Consider the following 18,642-nt stretch of genomic DNA (forward strand, 5'->3'; position numbering starts at 1 on the left):
CAAAGTCATATGATCTATACGGATTTAACTATGGTGGTGGGTTATAGTCAACTTATCCTCAGATATACTTAGTATTAATAGTGTGATACTCAATACCTAGGACAACTTATTGGAGACCATATTCAAAATAACAAAAAATCATGCATCATACTTTAATCTTTGAGACATAAAGGAAAGGATCTATTCCTGTGGTTTTTAAGTTTATGATGCTTTGCTTTGGAGGCCAGGTTTGAAAAGGGTGTAAATGATCTATTTTGATATTCATTTTTTCTAATACTCTTAATACCTGTGAATCTACTTGTACTTTTAAGGGAAAAAATTATCACAGATATTTCAAAGTATGTAGATAATATTGAAAATTCATTCCTTAAAATGACATTCTTAATCCACTGCCTGTAACCAGAACTATTAAATATGTACTATTAGTATATACTGGTCATTTTAATTTCCCTACTTTTACTTTCCTTTTTCTTCTGTTTCTATTGAGATATAACTGACAAATACTAGTTTCAGGTACACAACATAATGATTCAGTATACGTACATATTGCAAAATGCTCAACATAAGTTTATTTGATGGCTATCACCACACATAGTTACAAGTTTTGTTTTGCTTGTGATATGAGCTTTTAAGATCTATTCTTGGCAATCTTCAAATACAAAATATAGTTTATAGTCATCATGCTATACCTTATAACTCCCTGATTTATTTATTTTATAATTAGAAGCTTGTATTTTTGATCACTTTCACTCATTTTTCCTATTTGTTACCCCCTGCCACTGGCAACCCATTTAGTCTCTGTATACATGAGCTTGTTTTTGTTTTGATATTCTGCACATAAAATGATCATGTGGCATTTTGTTATGTGTAATTAAAAAAAACGTTTTTGTTTTTAAGCTGGTTGCTTTCCATTAACCCTGTCTTCATGATTACTGATATATTCTTTTGCATCCTCAAATCTACTGTTTCCCTTAGTTTATTTTTCATTTCAGTTATTGTATTCTTCAGTACTGCATGGTTCTTTTTTATATTTTCTATTTCTTTTTTTGAGGTTCTCATTGAGTTTATCCACTCAAGTCTGTTGATTGCCTTTATGACCATTATTTAAACTCTTATCAGGTAGATTTCTTGTTTCTGTTTTATTTAGCTCCTTTTCTGTGGTTTTTCTGGTTCTTTCATTTGGAACATATTGCTTTGTCTTCTCATTTTGTCTGAATCTGTTTTGCCTCTATGTGTTAGGTAGGTCAACTATGTTTCCTGGTCTTGAAAGTAGTGGCATTATATAGAAAGCCTCTTGTGATGCCCTGTGGCACAATCCTGACCCCTGTCACCAGGTCAAGCTGTTCCGCTGATGTGCCCTGCGTGGACTGCATGTGCCCTCCTGTTGTGGCTGAGTAACAACTGCTGGTGGTGTGCTTATGGGCAGGGCCTGTCCCCTTCGTGGCTGACTTAGAATCCCTGCTGCAAATGTTCTATGTGAGCCGGTGGGCAGGGGGCTGGTGCTCAGCTAGATTGGTGCAATGGGAGGCTGCAACTACTGTGTGCACCCTGGTTGATAGGAACTTCCCCTGCAGAGCTGAGAAGCCCAATTGCAGCTACTCTGAGTGTGCTGGTGGGTAGGGTTTGCACACAGCACTATTGAGAGGCCTGGCTGCAGCCCCTGCAGACTTGCTGTCAGGTGGGGCTGGCTCTCAGCCTCACTGTCTGCTGTATTCAGTTGCTATGGTCATGGGTGCACTGGTGGGTAGGGCCTGCCCCTGACATGGTTAGCCGAGCGTCCCGGGTGCAGCTAGTGCAGGAGACTCACTGATAGGATCAATCCCCCGCCTCTTTGGAGTAGGAGCAGCTTTAGTGCATCAGTCCCAAGTGACACTGCCTTTGGGGTATGATCGGACACTTAGAGGAGATGCTGGTCTGAACTGAGTCTTCCTGCTGGGTGTAGTGGGGCAGCACTTTGGAAGGGTACCTGCTGGGGTGGGTGGGCTGGGTGGGGTGGTTCTACCTGGGAATGATGGGGAGGGCAAGCAGTCCTGGCAAGATAAATGGAGGGTGTCAGAACAAGCCACAAGCATCTAGCTAGCTAGGCTGATAGAGGATAAGAAAAATGATGCCCACTAGCACTTCTATTTCTGGAGAAAGTTCCTGTAGATCCCTGCCCCTCTGGCACATGTCCTAAAATAATTAGTCAATAAATCTTCATGTATACACCAAGTGCTTTGCAAACTATTTCTGTGCTGGTCTCAGGCCAAGCGATAAAGTATACTGGCCCTTTAAGGGCAGAGACGTGCTTTTCTACAACTCTCTGGCTCTCTCACAGTTAAATCCCACTGATTATTTTTCAATTAAAAAATAATGTTTATTTATTTTTGAGAGAGAGAGAGAGAGAGAGAGAGAGAGAGAGAGAAAATGAGCAAGGGAGCAGCAGAGAGAGAGGGAGATGGAATCTGAAGCAGCTCCAGGCTCTGAGCTGTCAGCACAGAGCCTGACACAGGGCTCAGACTCGTATGAAATCATGACTTGAGCCAACATCATATGCCTAACTAACCGAGCCACATAGGCATCCCAAGTCCCACTGATTTTTTGAGTCCAATGTTAGAGGGACTCATCTCCCCTGCGCAGGTTCTCATGGTTAGGGATGCCCAGCCAGGGGACGTGAGCCCCTAGCTCTCCCATGTTAATGATATCCCTCTCACTTGTAGGTTGCTATATGCTGTGGGCTTGGCTCCTGGCCACACCTGGCCCTTTTCATATTTCTTTGTTTTTATTATGTTAGCTATAACACTAGCTATAACATAAATGCTTGATGAAGATCTGTTTTGCCCATCTTCAAGTGTTTTATAGAGTGAGGCGCAATACATATAGTTATTAATTTGGTGTGTCCACGGGAGGATCTTCCTTCCTGAGAACGTTTTGTTTCTTGATGTAAGCCTTATCGTTATCATTATTGGTTGTACAGAGCATGTTATTTATTTAATCTTCACATATATGGGGATTTTCCAGTTTTCTTGTTGTAGTTGATTTCTAGTTTTATACTATTGTGGTCAGAAAAGATGCTTGAAATGATTTTGATCTTAAAGTATACTTATTTTGTGTGAGGATGTTCCATGTGTGCTTTGAGAAGAATGTATATAATGCTGCTTCAGGATAAAATGTCCTGTATACGTCAAGTCCATCTGGTCTAATGTGTTATTTAAGTCTAATTTACCTTTATTGACTTTGATCTATCCATTGATGAATGTAGGGGAACTAAAGTCTCTTATTATTGTATTGCTATTTCACCCTTTATGTCTATTAATATTCGCTTTGTATATTTTAGATGCTTCTATGTTGGGTACATAAATATTTAACAATTTTATGTACTTTTTGGGTTGACCCTTTTATCATGATGTGAGGATGTTCTTTGTCTCTGATTATAGTCTTTGTTTTAAAGTCGATTTTGTCTGATGTCAGAATAGCTATCCCAGCTATTTTGGTTTCCAGTTGCATGAAATCTTTCTCCATCCCTTCATTTTCAGTCTGTGTCCTTAGATCTGAAGTGAGTCTCTTGTAGGCAGCATATAGATGGGTCAGTGACTTATTTTGAACACTTTGTCAGGTAAATCACTTATCTATGTTTTATTAAGGTCTTTTGCTGAAGTTTTGTCTCGTTCTTTCATTAGGAACATATTCCTCTGATTTCCATGATTCCTTCCTCATTTCCCTCCACTCTGTGTTGGTTTCTATCCATTCAATAAAACAGCCACCTCTACCAGTCTTGGAGTGGCTTTGCATAGATGAATGTTTTCGATTAACCCTGCTGGCGTGTCAAACCTTTGTGATTGTCCAAGCAGCCTACTTATTTCTTAGTGGCTTTCATTAGGTGAGGGTCTACCAAGACTCGTTAGTGTCCTAAAGGCAAGGATCTCAGACAACATTTGGATCCCGACTGATTGGAAGTTGGAACTTCAGGCAGCAGCTTTTAAAGTATGCAAATATACCTCTTCTAGGAAATGACTAGGAGAGAGGCATTTCAGTCTGCTCCTTCTTCACTGCTTTTTGTTTGATACCTATTCATCGAACCTGTAAACACAGACTCAGTGGCCACCAGGGTCAGGTGATCAGGAGGCCTCCCCTGGGTGGCAGCTACAACAACCAGGGTCCCAGGTGTGTATACAGTCTCCTTTCTAGGACATACTAGTTACCTTAAACAAGACAATGGGAGAGCATAAAGATGGTGTCCACCAGCTCCCATGGTCTTTGTCTTTTTGTATCTATGTGTGTTAGATACCTGATTCTCAAGTCACAGCATTTAATAGAAGCAAATAGCCTCTTTCATAGAAATACTGCTGCCTGTATGCTGTGTCTTGGAGGTTATCCATGGTGGATCTGTGTGAATCCTTCAAGAACTAGCTCTCGGTTGTTTTTTTTTTTTTTTTTTTTGGTCTTGTAGACCTTTTTGGATCCAAGCCCTATTGGCTTTCAAAGCTAGATGGTTTTAGGGTGTCCATCTCTCAGGTACATGTCTTTAAAGCTGGAGTGCCAAAAGTGGGGTTCAAACTTTTACTCCTGTGGGAGAAGGTTGGGGTCATAACTTCTCTTTCAATTGTGGGTCACTGACCACAGGTAGGGTTTATGGCAAGATTGTGTCTTAGCCTCTCTTGTTTTAATGTTTATATTTTCTCATTTGCCTGATGTGTAGGAGTTGCTCAGGTATTTTTTGGGTTAATTTCAGAGGGAAGTGTTTCAGAGAAAGGTGTAGATTTGGTATGTCTGTAGGACATTTTGGACCATAATCCCATTTGACATTTATTTTAATCTCTAACCTGAGATGAAAATGATTTCATTATCTTTATTTTGTGGGTCAAACAAGAGATAATTTGTAATACTTATGCTGGACCACACATGGGTAAAGGGCACAGCCAAGATTTCATTTCTGAAGCAGGTTCTCTTGAACTACTCTGAAGACTGCTGATGATTTTATTTAAGAGCAATTGTAGAGGTTAACTCTAGGGGTTGTTTCCTCAGTCACACTATTGATACAAGCCATCCTATTTTCATTTACTTTTTTCTTTTAAAACCATAGTGGAACTGTACAAAATCAGTTAGTGTTAAATGGTTAACAGAAGTCAGTAGTATAAATGAAAACATCCTCTATCTTTCTCATTATATCATATTTCTAACATTCTCATTTTCTTAGGTCATTCTATGCATCAGTGTTTGCCTTATTTCAGTGGTTTGTTCTAATATTAACTGAGCTTTAAATATTCCTTCAAAGCTACTCTATGCAGTTGTAGTTGGCTGCATTTCATAGTGCTGAGAATGTGGAATAAGAATCCTTTCTTCTGTCAGTGATTTCAACTGTCAACCCCTACAACAGTGACACAGGGAAGCTGTCAGTATAACTGTTTTTGTCAAAGCAAGGACATTTCATAAGTGAATATATCTAGACCAGGCAACATCTCAGTCTCTTGAGCACTTTATTTGTTATAAATACAAGTCAATACCACACGATGGCACCTTCTTACTCTCAACATCTACAATTACAAACAATTATCTTCATAAAGTGGTTTCAGCTTTTTAATGGATTTAGATATTATTGAAACCTTATAAAAGCAAGACTTGCTACAAACAGGATTGGTGTTCGATGTATATTAAATGAGGTCAGATACTTAAATTCAAAAAAAGAATTTATAAATATTCAGATAAGAAAATTGAAATTACAAAAGCAGAGTTTATCATTAAACTGAATTACAACTGTGTATGGCATAATACTATATCTACATGGCTAAGTTTCTGTTAAAATACAGTTTTAGTAATCAAATAATCCACCTCATTCTCCAGTATACCCACCTAACACTCAATACAGATTTCATTCAGAAACCACCTAGCTTTCATCTAAACCGGCAATTACACCCACTCCATCCCACCCCCCTCCCCCAACAAACGCAACCCATGAAGTGCCATCATCCCCTGGCTACAAAACAAAATACAATATTTAAAGGTAAAAACTCAGAGAATTTCTGAAATGGTAAACCATTCTCTCTGTGTTCATGAAAATAGGCAATCCAATTTGAAAGTCTTTGAACCAATGTAAACTTTAGAAAACTCAGTGTTGAAGTATGGGAAGAATAAAGACTTGCACTAATATAGTGCGTAACAAAGCAGTGTCAGGCTCATCATTTACAGTAAATGCCTTGATTGGACTTTCCTCCAGATTGTCATCATGCTGCTGAAGATAAAGTTTATGGGAGTCTGTGGGAATTCCATCTTGTTTTCCTCTTCCCAAACAGGAAGAGAAGGGTTTTCAGGACCCTTGGGAGAATCAAAAAATTAAACACACACCCACAAACAACTTGAAAGCAAAATGGCAGACCTAATAATCCTTGACTTCATGTCCAAATGAAGTTGAGGCAATATTACTTTCGCAATATTTGCATTCTGCCCAATGTATCACATCATGAGATTCCTCAAAAAACTGAGAAGTCTGAGAGCTACAAAAGAGAAAGCGGTTAAGGCAGTTGATGTCTACATTTGGATTTCTTTTTCAGGTTACATGTCTAAGTCTCCATCGTAGGCTAAGGTCAGAGGCTTCTGTTGGGGAGGTGTGCTTTGATGTGGTTTTGCCTTCTTGCTGCAAAGGGAAAAGAATTCCTCAGATAAAGAAGGTTCACAAAGTTTTGTTTCATCTGTCAAAAACTATTGTGAGGTATAGAAATTCAAGGAGTTAAATGACAAAAGATAGGGTGCTCTGAACCTGTGGCTTTGTTTTTTGAATACTTGAATACTTTACCCCTATTTTATGAAGAAGTTCTCATTTTTTCAACTTCTTAAAAATGGTTTCATGGAAACTGAATTGGTAGAGGGATACTTTTCTTGTTCTTGTTTTTCCTCAGTAATGCCAACATCTCTTTACTAATGCCTAAGCTCCTGTGACCCACATGCACATCAGAGACGTTTAACATGAGCAGCCAGGCTTCTGTGCCTTACTCTGGTCTTGTTTTTAAGTAAACACGCTTCTGCTCTGGCCTGAAGCCTGACTTGTAGGTACCACATAGCTAGAGTTGGTCAGGACGCTTTCTCTGATTCTGCACTCTGCAGAGCCGCTCGCACCGGTTTTACCAGAGGCTGACAACGTTGCCAGGCCACCGAGGGCTGCTCTTCCTTCTCAGAGAAGCTGAGGTTGAGTAGCCTTGGTAAATCACACAGTGGTGGCCCAGATTTGGGGCAAAACAACCTGCATTACACTCTGAGTCTTAGCATGCGTGAAATTCAACTTACATTGATGAATGTTTATAGACTGAATTCTGCCACATGGTGCCCTGCCTCTACCATGCGGTCTGCCTACCTTTGTGAGGACCTTTGCTTAGCCCTGCTTTCAGCACCCAGCCCCTTGGGGCTGTCCTTACCAGCAGGGAGGCAACTCTTTCCTTGTCTCCAAGTTTATCTTAGTAGCATCTATTATTTTTTTCAATGTTTATTTTTGAGAGAGAGAGCAAAACCAGGGCCGGGGTTGGGGGGCGGGTGTGGGGGAGAGAGAGAAAGGGAGACACAGAATCCAAAGCAGGCTCCAGCCTCTGAGCTGTCAGTGCAGAGCCTGACGTGGGGCTCGAACTCATGAGCTGCAAAGTCATGACCTGAGCCAAAGTTGGATGGATGCTTAACTGAGCCACCCAGGCACCCCAAATAGTATCTATGATTAATTGGAAATAAACTAACTGCCAAACCCTGTGCTGAGCATTTTATATCTCAATAAATCCCAGAACAACCCTAAGACAGGAGAAGCATTAAAAATGCTTTTTTTTTTTTCTAGAGAAGGACTAGAGAGGTCACTTACCTTACCTCAAGTCACCAAGTAGCTGAGCCTGAATCTAAGCACATCTAATGCAGAGGCCCAGGCCATTAACTCATCAGTGCACTTCCTCTGTATCCATGTGATTAATTTGGCACTTGGTAGAAACTTTTTGTGTGTACATGGGAATTAAAAAAAATTTTTTTAATGTTTCTTTATTTTTGAGACAGAGACAGAGTGTGAGCAGGGGAGGGGCAGAGGGAGACACAGAATCTGAAAGCAGGCTCCAGGCTCTGAGCTCTCAGCACAGAGCCCAACATGGGGCTCGAACCCGCAAACTGCGAGATCATGACCTGAGCTGAAGTCGGGCACTCAACCGACTAAGTCATCCAGGTGCCCCATATGGGAATTTTTATACTTCGAACTTAAATTAGAAATACATTTTAATGTGTACAATTCAGTGGCACTATGTTGTATAACCACCATCGTATCTAGTTCCAGAACATTGTCATCACCCAAAGAGGAAAACTCTGTACCCACAAAAGTAGTCTTTCTATTTCTCCTACCCTCAAGCCCCTGGCAACCACTTAAACTTCTGCATCTTAGGGATTTGCCTATTTTGGATATTTCATACAGATGGGATCATACTACATGTGGCCTTTTGTGTCTGACTTAAAATGGAGAATTTTGTATTATGTGAATGTTACCACACACACATGCTTGATAGAATTAAAATGGTTCTAGGGATAATCACTTAGTTCAAATGCTCAAGTTTTTTTTTAAATTTTTTTTTAATTTTTGAGACAGAGAGACACAGAGCATGAGCAGGGAGGGGCAGAGAGAGAGGGAGACACAGAATCGGAAGCAGGCTCCAGGCTCTGAGCTGTCAGCACAGAGCCCGATGCCGGGCTTGAACCCACGAATGTGAACTCATGACCTGAGCCGAAGTCAGAGGCTTAACCAACCAGCCACCCAGGCGCCCCATCAAATGCTCAAGTTCTAAAATTATTTTTTTGGTTTGATAAATGATTTTAAAACTCGCTGCAGGGGGACGCTTTGGTGGCTCAGTAAGTTAAGTGTCAGACTTCCTTCGGCTCAGGTCATGATCTCAGGCTTGTGAGTTCCAGCCCTGAGTTGGGCTCTGTTCTGAGTCTGCATCCTGCTTTGGATACTTCTGTGTCTTCCTCACTTTCTGCCTCTCCCCAACTCACGCTGTCTCAAAAATAAATAAAAATCATTAGAGGAAAAACCGTGGCTCCCATCTGTGTTCCTGCATGGCACCTGGGGTGCAGTGGGTGCTCAATGGTTTATGAGCTGAGTGCTGGGCATGGACTGCCGGAAGACACTTCCAACTCGGGAAACTGAGGAGAGGCCGAAACCTGCTCTAGCATCCTGTCAGGAGAGCTTAGCCTCCAACATCCTGCTTTCAAAAGGGTATTCATTTTATAATTATTGGAATATTCAATGTAACTTTATATTAATATAGAAGTATATTCTAGTGGTTCTGGTTCTGTTATTTGGCCCAGACTCCTGCATAGAGAATGGACCCAGCTTGAAGTGAGTCCAGGGCCTGCTAATCTGCAGCATTTAAAAGTACTAAGAAATCCTACAAACAACATTTTAGGACGATGTGGAACTGACTGCTTGTGTATCCACTGTGGTGGAGGCTGTGGTGATAGTGGAGGCCACCCTAATATAGGATGGGTCATCCGAAATGACAGTTGGGTCTTCCTCATCCTCTATCTCTTGCCTTTTGAAGGGTGAGGGAAGATAGGGAGGTGCTTCCAAATAGTTTTTGATTAGCCATTCTTAATTAACATTTGTGAAGGGCTGTGGGCAAATACAAGAGCTGGGGACTGAGGAGGGGGAGAAGGCTGCATCTTTATATGGATATTGCCTGGGAGACACCAAAACATGGTCAACCTGTTTGTGGGACCTATAAAATTCTGCTCAAAACGGGAGCTATTTTTATGAGTTTGCACATTGGGATTATGAACACTGTGTCCACCCCTGCAAAGAGGGGTCTCCTAATAGGCTTTAAATCCTTGTGGGCCATGGGTGTGCTGGGGATCGTCTGGAGGAAGGTGCCGTTTTATTATCTCTTCCAATCGTGTAACCTCTCACTCGATCCTAATGTCACAACTATGAATATGTGAGTCCTGAGAAATTTTAAACCAGTAAGGGATACTGTGCTGGGTAGCTGTGGCTTTGGAAAGCTTCCTGGTGAGTTGTAAAAGATCCCTGAGGGGAGGGGCTATGGGGCAGGCTGTCCTCAGCAAAGCCACCCACTAGGGGACTTGCGTTTACCAGCCCTGCTCCTTTTCCTTTTTCCCTTAATTCTTTTTCTAAGAATATTTTTTTCTCCTCCACTCTGGTATCAGGAAAGGTGTGATACCAGAGTGGAGGACAGCTCCACTCCTACTAAATCAGGACCTGCAGAGGCTTGGCAAATAGGCCACCACCACTCATCCTGTACCCAAGATGGATCGCTAATCCATCACACTGTTCTTCCCTGTCGGACTGAAGTGGAGGCTTGTAACTCTTCCTAATGGAGCACGGGTGACAGCCACTGTCACCTCAGGTTTGGCACAGAGATAAAACTATTACACAACACTGGTGGTAAGAGACCTCTGAATGGCACACATTTTTTCTTTTTTAATTAAAAAAATTTTTGTTTTAATGTTTATTTTTTGAGAGAGAGGAAGAGTAAGCAGGGGAGGGGCAGAAAGAGAAACACAGAATCAGAAACAGGCTCCAGGCTGTGAGCTGTCAGCACAGAGCCCAACACAGGGCTCAAACTCATGAACTGAGAGATCATGACCTGAGCCAAAGTCAGACACTTAATCAACTGCCCCAAATGAGACACATTTAAAGTGACCTTTTATCAAAGGATAAACCCAATAAGCCAGGAAAGCAAACTGATTTTGGACTGACAGGCAATTGCTGGTACTTAACAGCACCAATGAATTCCAGCCCCAAGGACCCAGCCCCAGGGCAGTAGAGCTTAAATAGCTTGATGAAAGCCTGAAATGGTCTTTGGTTTAGGCAGACATTTCTAAGGGCAGAGCCTCTGGAAGTGGGGGCACTACTCTCAAACTTGGGCAGAATGGATATGCTGTAGTTATCTGGACCGATTTTCTGGCACTACATCTACATTAACTACAAGCTCACCCAGAGCTCGTCTTGACTAAATTGCCTCATGGATCTTTACTGCCAGGGGAGTGGGGGCATCAGTAATATTTCAAAAACTTCGAACACTAATGATAGATGTACACAGAATTGTATCAGAATGAAGCGGTCCTTAAGAAGACTATAATAAGACTTAGGAGTGCTTTTGAAAAAATATAGAAAAATAAATTACTTTCATCTAAAGTATATACCTATGGCCTGGCATATTAGAGCAGTTCTCTTGTCCTAAGCCTTTTTGGGGAGAAAATATAAAATCACCAAAACTGTCATCCTCTAACTCCTGTGCAAGCTACTTAATAGAAGTAAATGGTGTGAAAGTATCTATTTAGACTCTTTAGGCAGCTCCTATGTAACAGTAAATGGTGTATGTTTTGATATCAAGAGGTCTATTCCCAGGTCTATAGCTTACTTGGGAAACAAAGAGCATCTAAAAAATATGAAAGCTGGAGACACTACATTGAATCTAAAGAAACTTTAGGATTACTTATGAGAAAGCAATTACAGACTGGAAGACCAGTGGAGAGAGCGTAAGGTAAGCTCGGGGGTAGGCAAACCTAGAGGTGATTTTCCCAGGAGGATGACCTCAGATAAACTTGCTCTCTTGTTGAAATGGGTATGATAGGGGCGCCTGGGTAGCTCAGTTGGTTAAGGGTCTGACTTCAGCTCAGGTCATGAACTCATGGTTCATGGGTTTGAGCCCAGGATGGGGCTCTGTGCTGACAGCTGAGAGTCTGGAGCCTGCTTTGGATTCTGTGTCTCCTCTCTCTCTCAAAAATAAAAAAAAAAAAAACATTTAAAAAACTTTTTAAATGGGTGTGATAATAGCAGCAACACATTATTGTGAGGACTGAAAAAGGCAATCTATGTAAAATACTTAGGTTTTGGTTGTATATGTAGATTTTACTTATCCACTCATTTAATCGTCTACCTATTCTACTTTGGGTGCTAGAGGAGGAAGAGACTTCTAGAAATAACTACAATCAGTGTAGGGTAAATGCCAGAGAATATTCCAGACTATTTGTTAGCATTTGAGTTTTACTGGGAAGAATTGATAGAATGTCAACAGCTAATGGTGAAAATTCATTCTAGATGAATGGCATTTACGGAGGAAACCTCACAGAGGAAGGAAGATTCCTTGCAAACCTAGAAGATACCACCATAAGCATCCTAATGTAAGGTTACTTCTCTCAAAAAAAACTAACCTTAAGAAAGAAGTTGTAGGCTTATATTCAACCCTTATATATTTGTCATATAATGAAGAGCTTACCTTTATAATAAAAAAAAATACCTAATAGACATCAAAAGTGAACATGCACAGGGAAAATGTAATGGTGAATGTCCCTAATATGTGTCTTGGGAAAAAACTTTTGAAACAGCAACACAAACAGATTACAAATGTGGTATCTCAAACAACTTGGATAGAAATGAAAATGGTGAACTTCAAACTGACTGTGGGGAGATTAATGACAAAGTGAACTGAAAGATGGATACAAATTTTGCTATAAAAGTGGAGAAAATGAGTATATTGTAATGAACTAATATATAATATAGGATTATGGGTATGGATGTAGAACTAAGCACATTGGTTAAATATTACAGTAGCTAATTTACCATTTAATCAAAATACAGAGTTTATTAAGAAGGTAATTTTTAAAAATTGTTTTCAATGAGAAAAATATACAAATGGGACTGTCCAAGGCATAGGAAAATAGAAAATGAACTTGGAAGGATTATTCAGGCTTAAATTATGGAAGACTTTAGTTGGCTAGCAAGGCAGCCAGGACATGACTTTGCCGTCAATGGAAAGTCACTAGTCTCTGAGTAGGAGAGAAGCTGATAATCTGGCTTTAGACGGCATAAAGGAGTATTTGTATTAAGTCCAAGCATAGAGCTATTGTGCTATGCCCAGTGGGAGATTATTAAGGCTAAGCATTGAAAATGAAAAAAACAGATGTGCAAAATACTGTACATAAATATTTATGTAATTTGGTCACTAAAACATAAGGGGGGATTACAGTGATCTTTAAAAATTGTCTTAATAATTATTTCCAGAATTCAGTGATGTACCAAATTAATCCCCAGAGTTCAGGGTCATTCAGAAAGGGCCTCAATAAATATTTATTATTGAAGGAATGGAGGAATGCAAAAAGACAAATTTAATGACTTTCTGTTGATTTTCAGTCTCTTAGATATTCCAAGAAGAGGGAACCATAGGATTTAGGACTGAGGATGTAGCAGTTAACAACTAGAACACATCCCAGCTTTTACGGAACAGATTTTCTGATTCCCTTGCACTGTGTTGGGCCATTACTTTAAGAGGAGTTTCTCATCTGTCAAACCTTCATGTCCTTTGTTGCAATATAAGACCTTTTCCTCCCTTTCTAATCTTTTCTGGTGATGAATGCATCCTATCACTCTGAACCTCATATAAGGCTTTCAACTTCACATTTGTTCATTAAGACACAATCTAGGAATACATACAAAATTTATCAATTGAGACATAAAAATTGGCCAAATCATTTGATTATAGGTTGAAGGACTAACCGAAGGTGTTACTTATTACTACAGCACTATGGAAACATTAGTTGGATAGAAATCCAATTTCTAGAGATTCAATTTGTAGCTCTATAGGTGGCAGAAAGAATTAAAGTCATCTTATTTTCTTCACTAACTTTCACGGATCCAGAGCAAAGATTTAAAAACCTGTGTAACCTTGGAAACAGAATTTGAGGCTAAATATGCAATGGCTGGGTTTGAATTGAGATTAAAACTGGGGTAAAAATTCTCAAGGAAATAGTTTAATAGATGATGAATATAAATATCTCAATTTGGAGAAAAAAGGAAAGTAACATTTTGATCTATGAAAATGAAAAGATCCTTTGGAAATTTTGCTTTGGAAGCTAATAAAATATTCTCAACACACTTGAAAACATTCGAATGTATTTACAACTGTCTGGTCTCCAGAGCAGCTCATCAACTAAAATATATTCTGTACATTAAACCAATCATCATTCTCTGAGAATGACACATTTTCAGGGACAAGCCACTTATGGGGTTCCTGGAATTGACAGTCAAATTTTCTCTCCTTTCAGGTCAATGGGGATAAACAGCAGGCTCTACTTAAAATGTACTAAACAGGTTGTTTGAACTCACTGGTCAAGATAGGTCAATTTAAGAATTCGAAAGATCTGAAGTAATGGCTCTTAGCCATGACTGCATTTTAGAATTACCTAGGGTGCTTTTAAACATCGATGTGACCTGGCCACATGCAAGATAAATCAGAATCTCTGGAGCTGGAACACAAGTATCAGTCCCCAGGAGAGGCCAATGTACAGTCAAAGCTGAAAGAGACTCTATACGGAGGGCACCCGCATGGCTCAGTAAGTTGGGTGTCCAACTTCAGTTCAGGTCATGATCTCGCAGTCTGTGAGTGCAAGCCCCACATTGGGTTCTGTGTCTCCCTCTCTCTACCTCTCAAAAATAAACAAACGTTAAAAGTTTTTTAAATAAATCATTAGTAAAGAATATCCCATTTTTTATCTCTCATACCTTAAGATATTATTTGGAAACCAAATAAAAAAGTTAAGTCAAATGAGGACAATAAAGATAAATTTCAAATATTCTGTTGATAATTACCTGTGGGTTCAAGAGACCAGTTACAATAGCCAATGACAAATGTTTTGCTAGTTAGTACTTACCAAAGAAGGTAGGAAGTAAATACTAGGAAGATCATGATGATAAAACCGCCACCTGAAACACCATAAACCCAGATTTTTACTCGGCCATCTGTTTAAAATAGAGATTAAATACCAAGTTTAGCATATAGTAGAATTCTCAGACTATTTTAGTTTTGTATGTTTTAGACAACCTACATAGAACCAAAAAATTAAGAGACAATCCTACATGCAAAGAAAGTTACTATCACCACTTTTGGTGACCTTTGCTTCTTGAATAATCAAAAACTATATGCCCAAATAAGCCAATAATAAATTTACCAAATTATGTCAAATTATAACCATACATATGAAAGTACACCTTATTTTGATGTCCTATCTGCCAGAATTAAGCAAAATAGAACCCAACAGTCTGCTCTGCTTTGTTGTTTTTACTATGTCATGTATAACTTGAGTGTATATATGTTCATCTAGTTTCTGCTTATGTGAGCATGGTTAACTGGGCCGAGAGCTTCCTCAGCACCCCCAAGCAACTGCATTCCTTCCGGAAAGATAGACACACACAGAAGATTCATTGCTCTACATCGAGGTAATTAACTGCAGGTTCCAAAAACTTATTGGCATCTTATCTGAAAGGCTTCTGTGTGATGAAAAACTATTAAAATTTATTATAAACAACAATTGTTTGGAACAAAACCACAATTATATTAAATTATATTATCACCACCCATTACAGTTTTTGCTTATAAGACACTTAAAAGCCTCAGTCAGGTTTTTAGAAAGAGGTTTCAATGTGGTAATGATATTTTTTATGGTCATAAAACTTTTAACAAAGCTTTGATTCGAATCTCTTTGAAACACTAATGATGAAATCCCCTATTCTGAGGTTTTTTTTTTTACATTGGAAGAAAAAAAAGAAAAGTCTTCCCTGAGTGATAAAGCACCTTTCATCCTCTTCCTCTTAAACCTCATCGACCCCAGTGTAGAGGTATGTGGTCCATGTTACTTAAAAAAAAAAGAATATAACTTTTTTATAATAACATAATGGACAGGATCAAACTTCAAACTATTGGAAAAAAGATATGGAGTGAAAATGATGCTCTCTCTCAATTCCCAACTTAGCAGCCACCACTGTTACCTCCTTGGGAATCATTTGTGTCTTTTGTAGATGCAAACATATGAGTGCATGCATGCGGTTTTCCATGCTAGACTTAAAGGCAGGTCTGATTCTCTTTAATATGAGACATATTGTATAATGGCTTTTCCATACTCTGCTTATGGACATTTATGTTATTTCCACTCATCTTTTTTTTTTTTTTTAACATTTATTTATTTATGATTTTTGAGAAAGATAACAGGGGAGGAACAGAGAGAGGGAAACATAGAATCTGAAGCAGGCTCCAGGCTCTGAACTGTCAGCACAAAGCCTGATGAGGGGCTTGAACCCACAAACGATTAGACTATGACCTGAGCAAATGTTGGGCACTTAACCTACTGGGCCACCCAGGTGCCCCTCCACTCATCTTTTATATAACAAGCAGTCGTAACAAATATAATTTAGTACACATATATATAGTTGTATGATGGCGTCCTAGGGAAGAAATCTTAGGTCAAATGTATGATACATATTACCTAAATGACTTAAGGTTGCTCCAATTTACACTATCAAGAAAAAAACATAGACATACAAATGTATGTTGACATACATACTGTTATTGATATTTTCATTATCTCCCAAAGGCTAAGGACCCCACTTGTGGATGTGAGCATTCATTTTTCAACAACCTCACCCTAATTCTCTTCCTGAAGTAGAGTGTACAGGCAGTGGGTGAGCCTGGCTGCATTTTATATAGTACTTCAAATTTAAAGCTAGTGCTAATTCAGTCACAAAATGAATGAAATGTTTTTAAAATCTATGGCATTCCCAGACATATAGGGGAATAAAAAAATGAATGAGACACTGTGGTCATCCTGAATAGTTGGTTGAAGAGTGTACATCTGATTTCTCCTACTAGATCTAGTTTCACTTAAGCATATCACTGAGGTATTTTCGATATGCACATGCATTCTGAACCATGAGGTCAAGGTCGGTCTGTGAAATTAAGGCTCTTTACTATTCCACTAGTGTTTCTCAAACCAGATAGGGTCCCTAGACATTTCCCAAGGTATCTGCACGTTCTTGATCTATGGCAATTTTTGCTTTTAATTTCAATTATATACATAAAACCACAGTTACAAAGGCATTCTCTTTTGCAGAGATAACTTATAATTAAAAGATGATTTTTAAACATTAATATTTTGAGAACTTAATTCACTATCCTTACACTGGGGTTGAAACAGGCTAACCAACCATGAGAACGTTTTATATTTAAAGGGACTACCTCTTATATGGGACTCAAATTTAAGAAACCTTGAATTCGACCACAACTCCTCTTCCGCCTCTCCTCCTTCCCTCCATTCTTTCTGTCATAAGCAGTTGTTACAACTTGGACCCCAACCCTCCCCATAAGAAAAATGTGTATTTCTTACTCTTAACTGAAATGTACCTGGATCAAGGGGTTGAAGTGACCATCCTTTAAAAATGTCATGTATTTTTGAATTCACAGGTCTGTTTTTCCCGGCAAGGTTTTTCACATCAGCTTTTTTATCCTCTGAGCCAGGTACTTTCATGCAGTAATCCAAGAAACCATTTGATCTCATTATCTCTGTATAGCCCTTTTCACAGCCACAGACTCCACCCTACAGCATACAAAATAGTTTCATGGTTACACAGTGATGAAAAAGAACAATTTAAATGTTGGAATCACTTAATACATGCCTGATCTGTTACGGTAATTTGGGGTGTTTCAGCAACAGAGTTGTCAAAGAGATGAAAAGCCAAACAGTTCATTTTCCTGAATTCCAAAGTCAGCCCTTGAATACAGCATCAGATTTTTCTATAGGTTTACAATTCTTACACCTTCTATATAAGAATCACAACAGAGGACCTTCATTCCATCCTTTTTCTCTCTTACAGAGATATTTAAGACACGTAATCAAATTATCCCCCAACTCTTTCAGATTCCTGCCCACTCACTCAAACCTGCTGCCCTTGACACTGAGGCAGCTAGTCTGAACTACCTCTCTGCGTAGAAGCCTGCTTTGCACTCAAGGAGGGCAGCCTAAGTAGAGGGGAAAAAAAAGTCTTCACCAAAGGCATGTGTTCCATATCCTTCATTGTAGTAACCTGCGTGTCACCCTACATCACATTCCTAGTTGGCATCGTGTCAATATGTTCTTCATATTTGTCTGAATTCCTGGTCACTTTCATGTACAATAAGCCTCTCCAAGATGTTGGGTGTGATGAAGCATAATGAACAAGGATTTCTTTCTGTCTCTAGAAGTGAAACTGAAAATAATTGCTCTTCATTCTTCCAGCAAATATAAAGACAATAGAGAAGAATAAAACAAGTTAAGCATAAAATTATGAATCTGTAGGACTTTGCTGTTGGGGCTCCTCACCTGAAACTGTTTTTATGGCATTTTTGAACAGGCCCCTAGCCTCACATAGCCACTCATGTCTGGGAGACTCATAAGGATGGATATATTTGGGTCATTAATTGTTAACTAAACACATGATTTTAAGGAGAATAGATACTCCAACTAAAGAGGGCACCTCCATCTTCTACAAAAGCCAAAGATCAGAAAAGTATGTAGAATTAATCATTGCCCATTGTTTACTGAATAGGCAGCATTCCTAGAATAATGACAATTATTGCAGCATTTCATTTGAAGATATTAACACAGGGTTCAAAGCAGAGAACTAGTTATGGCAATTGAGATAATCTCGATTAATTTACATAAAAAGTTGTAACCAATCACCTATGCCAAAGATCCAAGGTAAAAGGTATTTTATTTAAGAGGGTATCCAGATGGTTAGTAGAAAGCCACAACTTCTATTTTGCAAATCTCATTAGCATATGAAGTTGTTGCTGACCTCTTGTCTCCTCTGTAAGCTTAGGTATTTGCTTT

The 18,642-nt window shown here is 39.2% G+C and overlaps 1 protein-coding gene across 1 annotated transcript in view; it reads right to left on the reverse strand.

Moving 5' to 3' along the window:
• Positions 1–5,935: 5,935 nt before the first annotated feature.
• Positions 5,936–18,642, reverse strand: part of THSD7B (thrombospondin type 1 domain containing 7B) — a 730,459-nt gene continuing 717,752 nt past the window's right edge. Inside the window, exons 25-27 of the mRNA XM_029933012.1 lie at positions 17,178–17,370; positions 14,656–14,743; positions 5,936–6,610 (exon numbers count right to left, since the gene is read on the reverse strand). Coding sequence (XP_029788872.1) covers positions 6,529–6,610; positions 14,656–14,743; positions 17,178–17,370 — 363 coding nt within the window. The 3' untranslated portion in view covers positions 5,936–6,528. The remainder of the gene's footprint in view (positions 6,611–14,655; positions 14,744–17,177; positions 17,371–18,642) is intronic.

The sequence above is a fragment of the Suricata suricatta genome, chromosome 3 (assembly GCF_006229205.1).
Source record: "Suricata suricatta isolate VVHF042 chromosome 3, meerkat_22Aug2017_6uvM2_HiC, whole genome shotgun sequence".
NCBI classification, from domain to species: Eukaryota; Metazoa; Chordata; class Mammalia; order Carnivora; family Herpestidae; genus Suricata; species Suricata suricatta.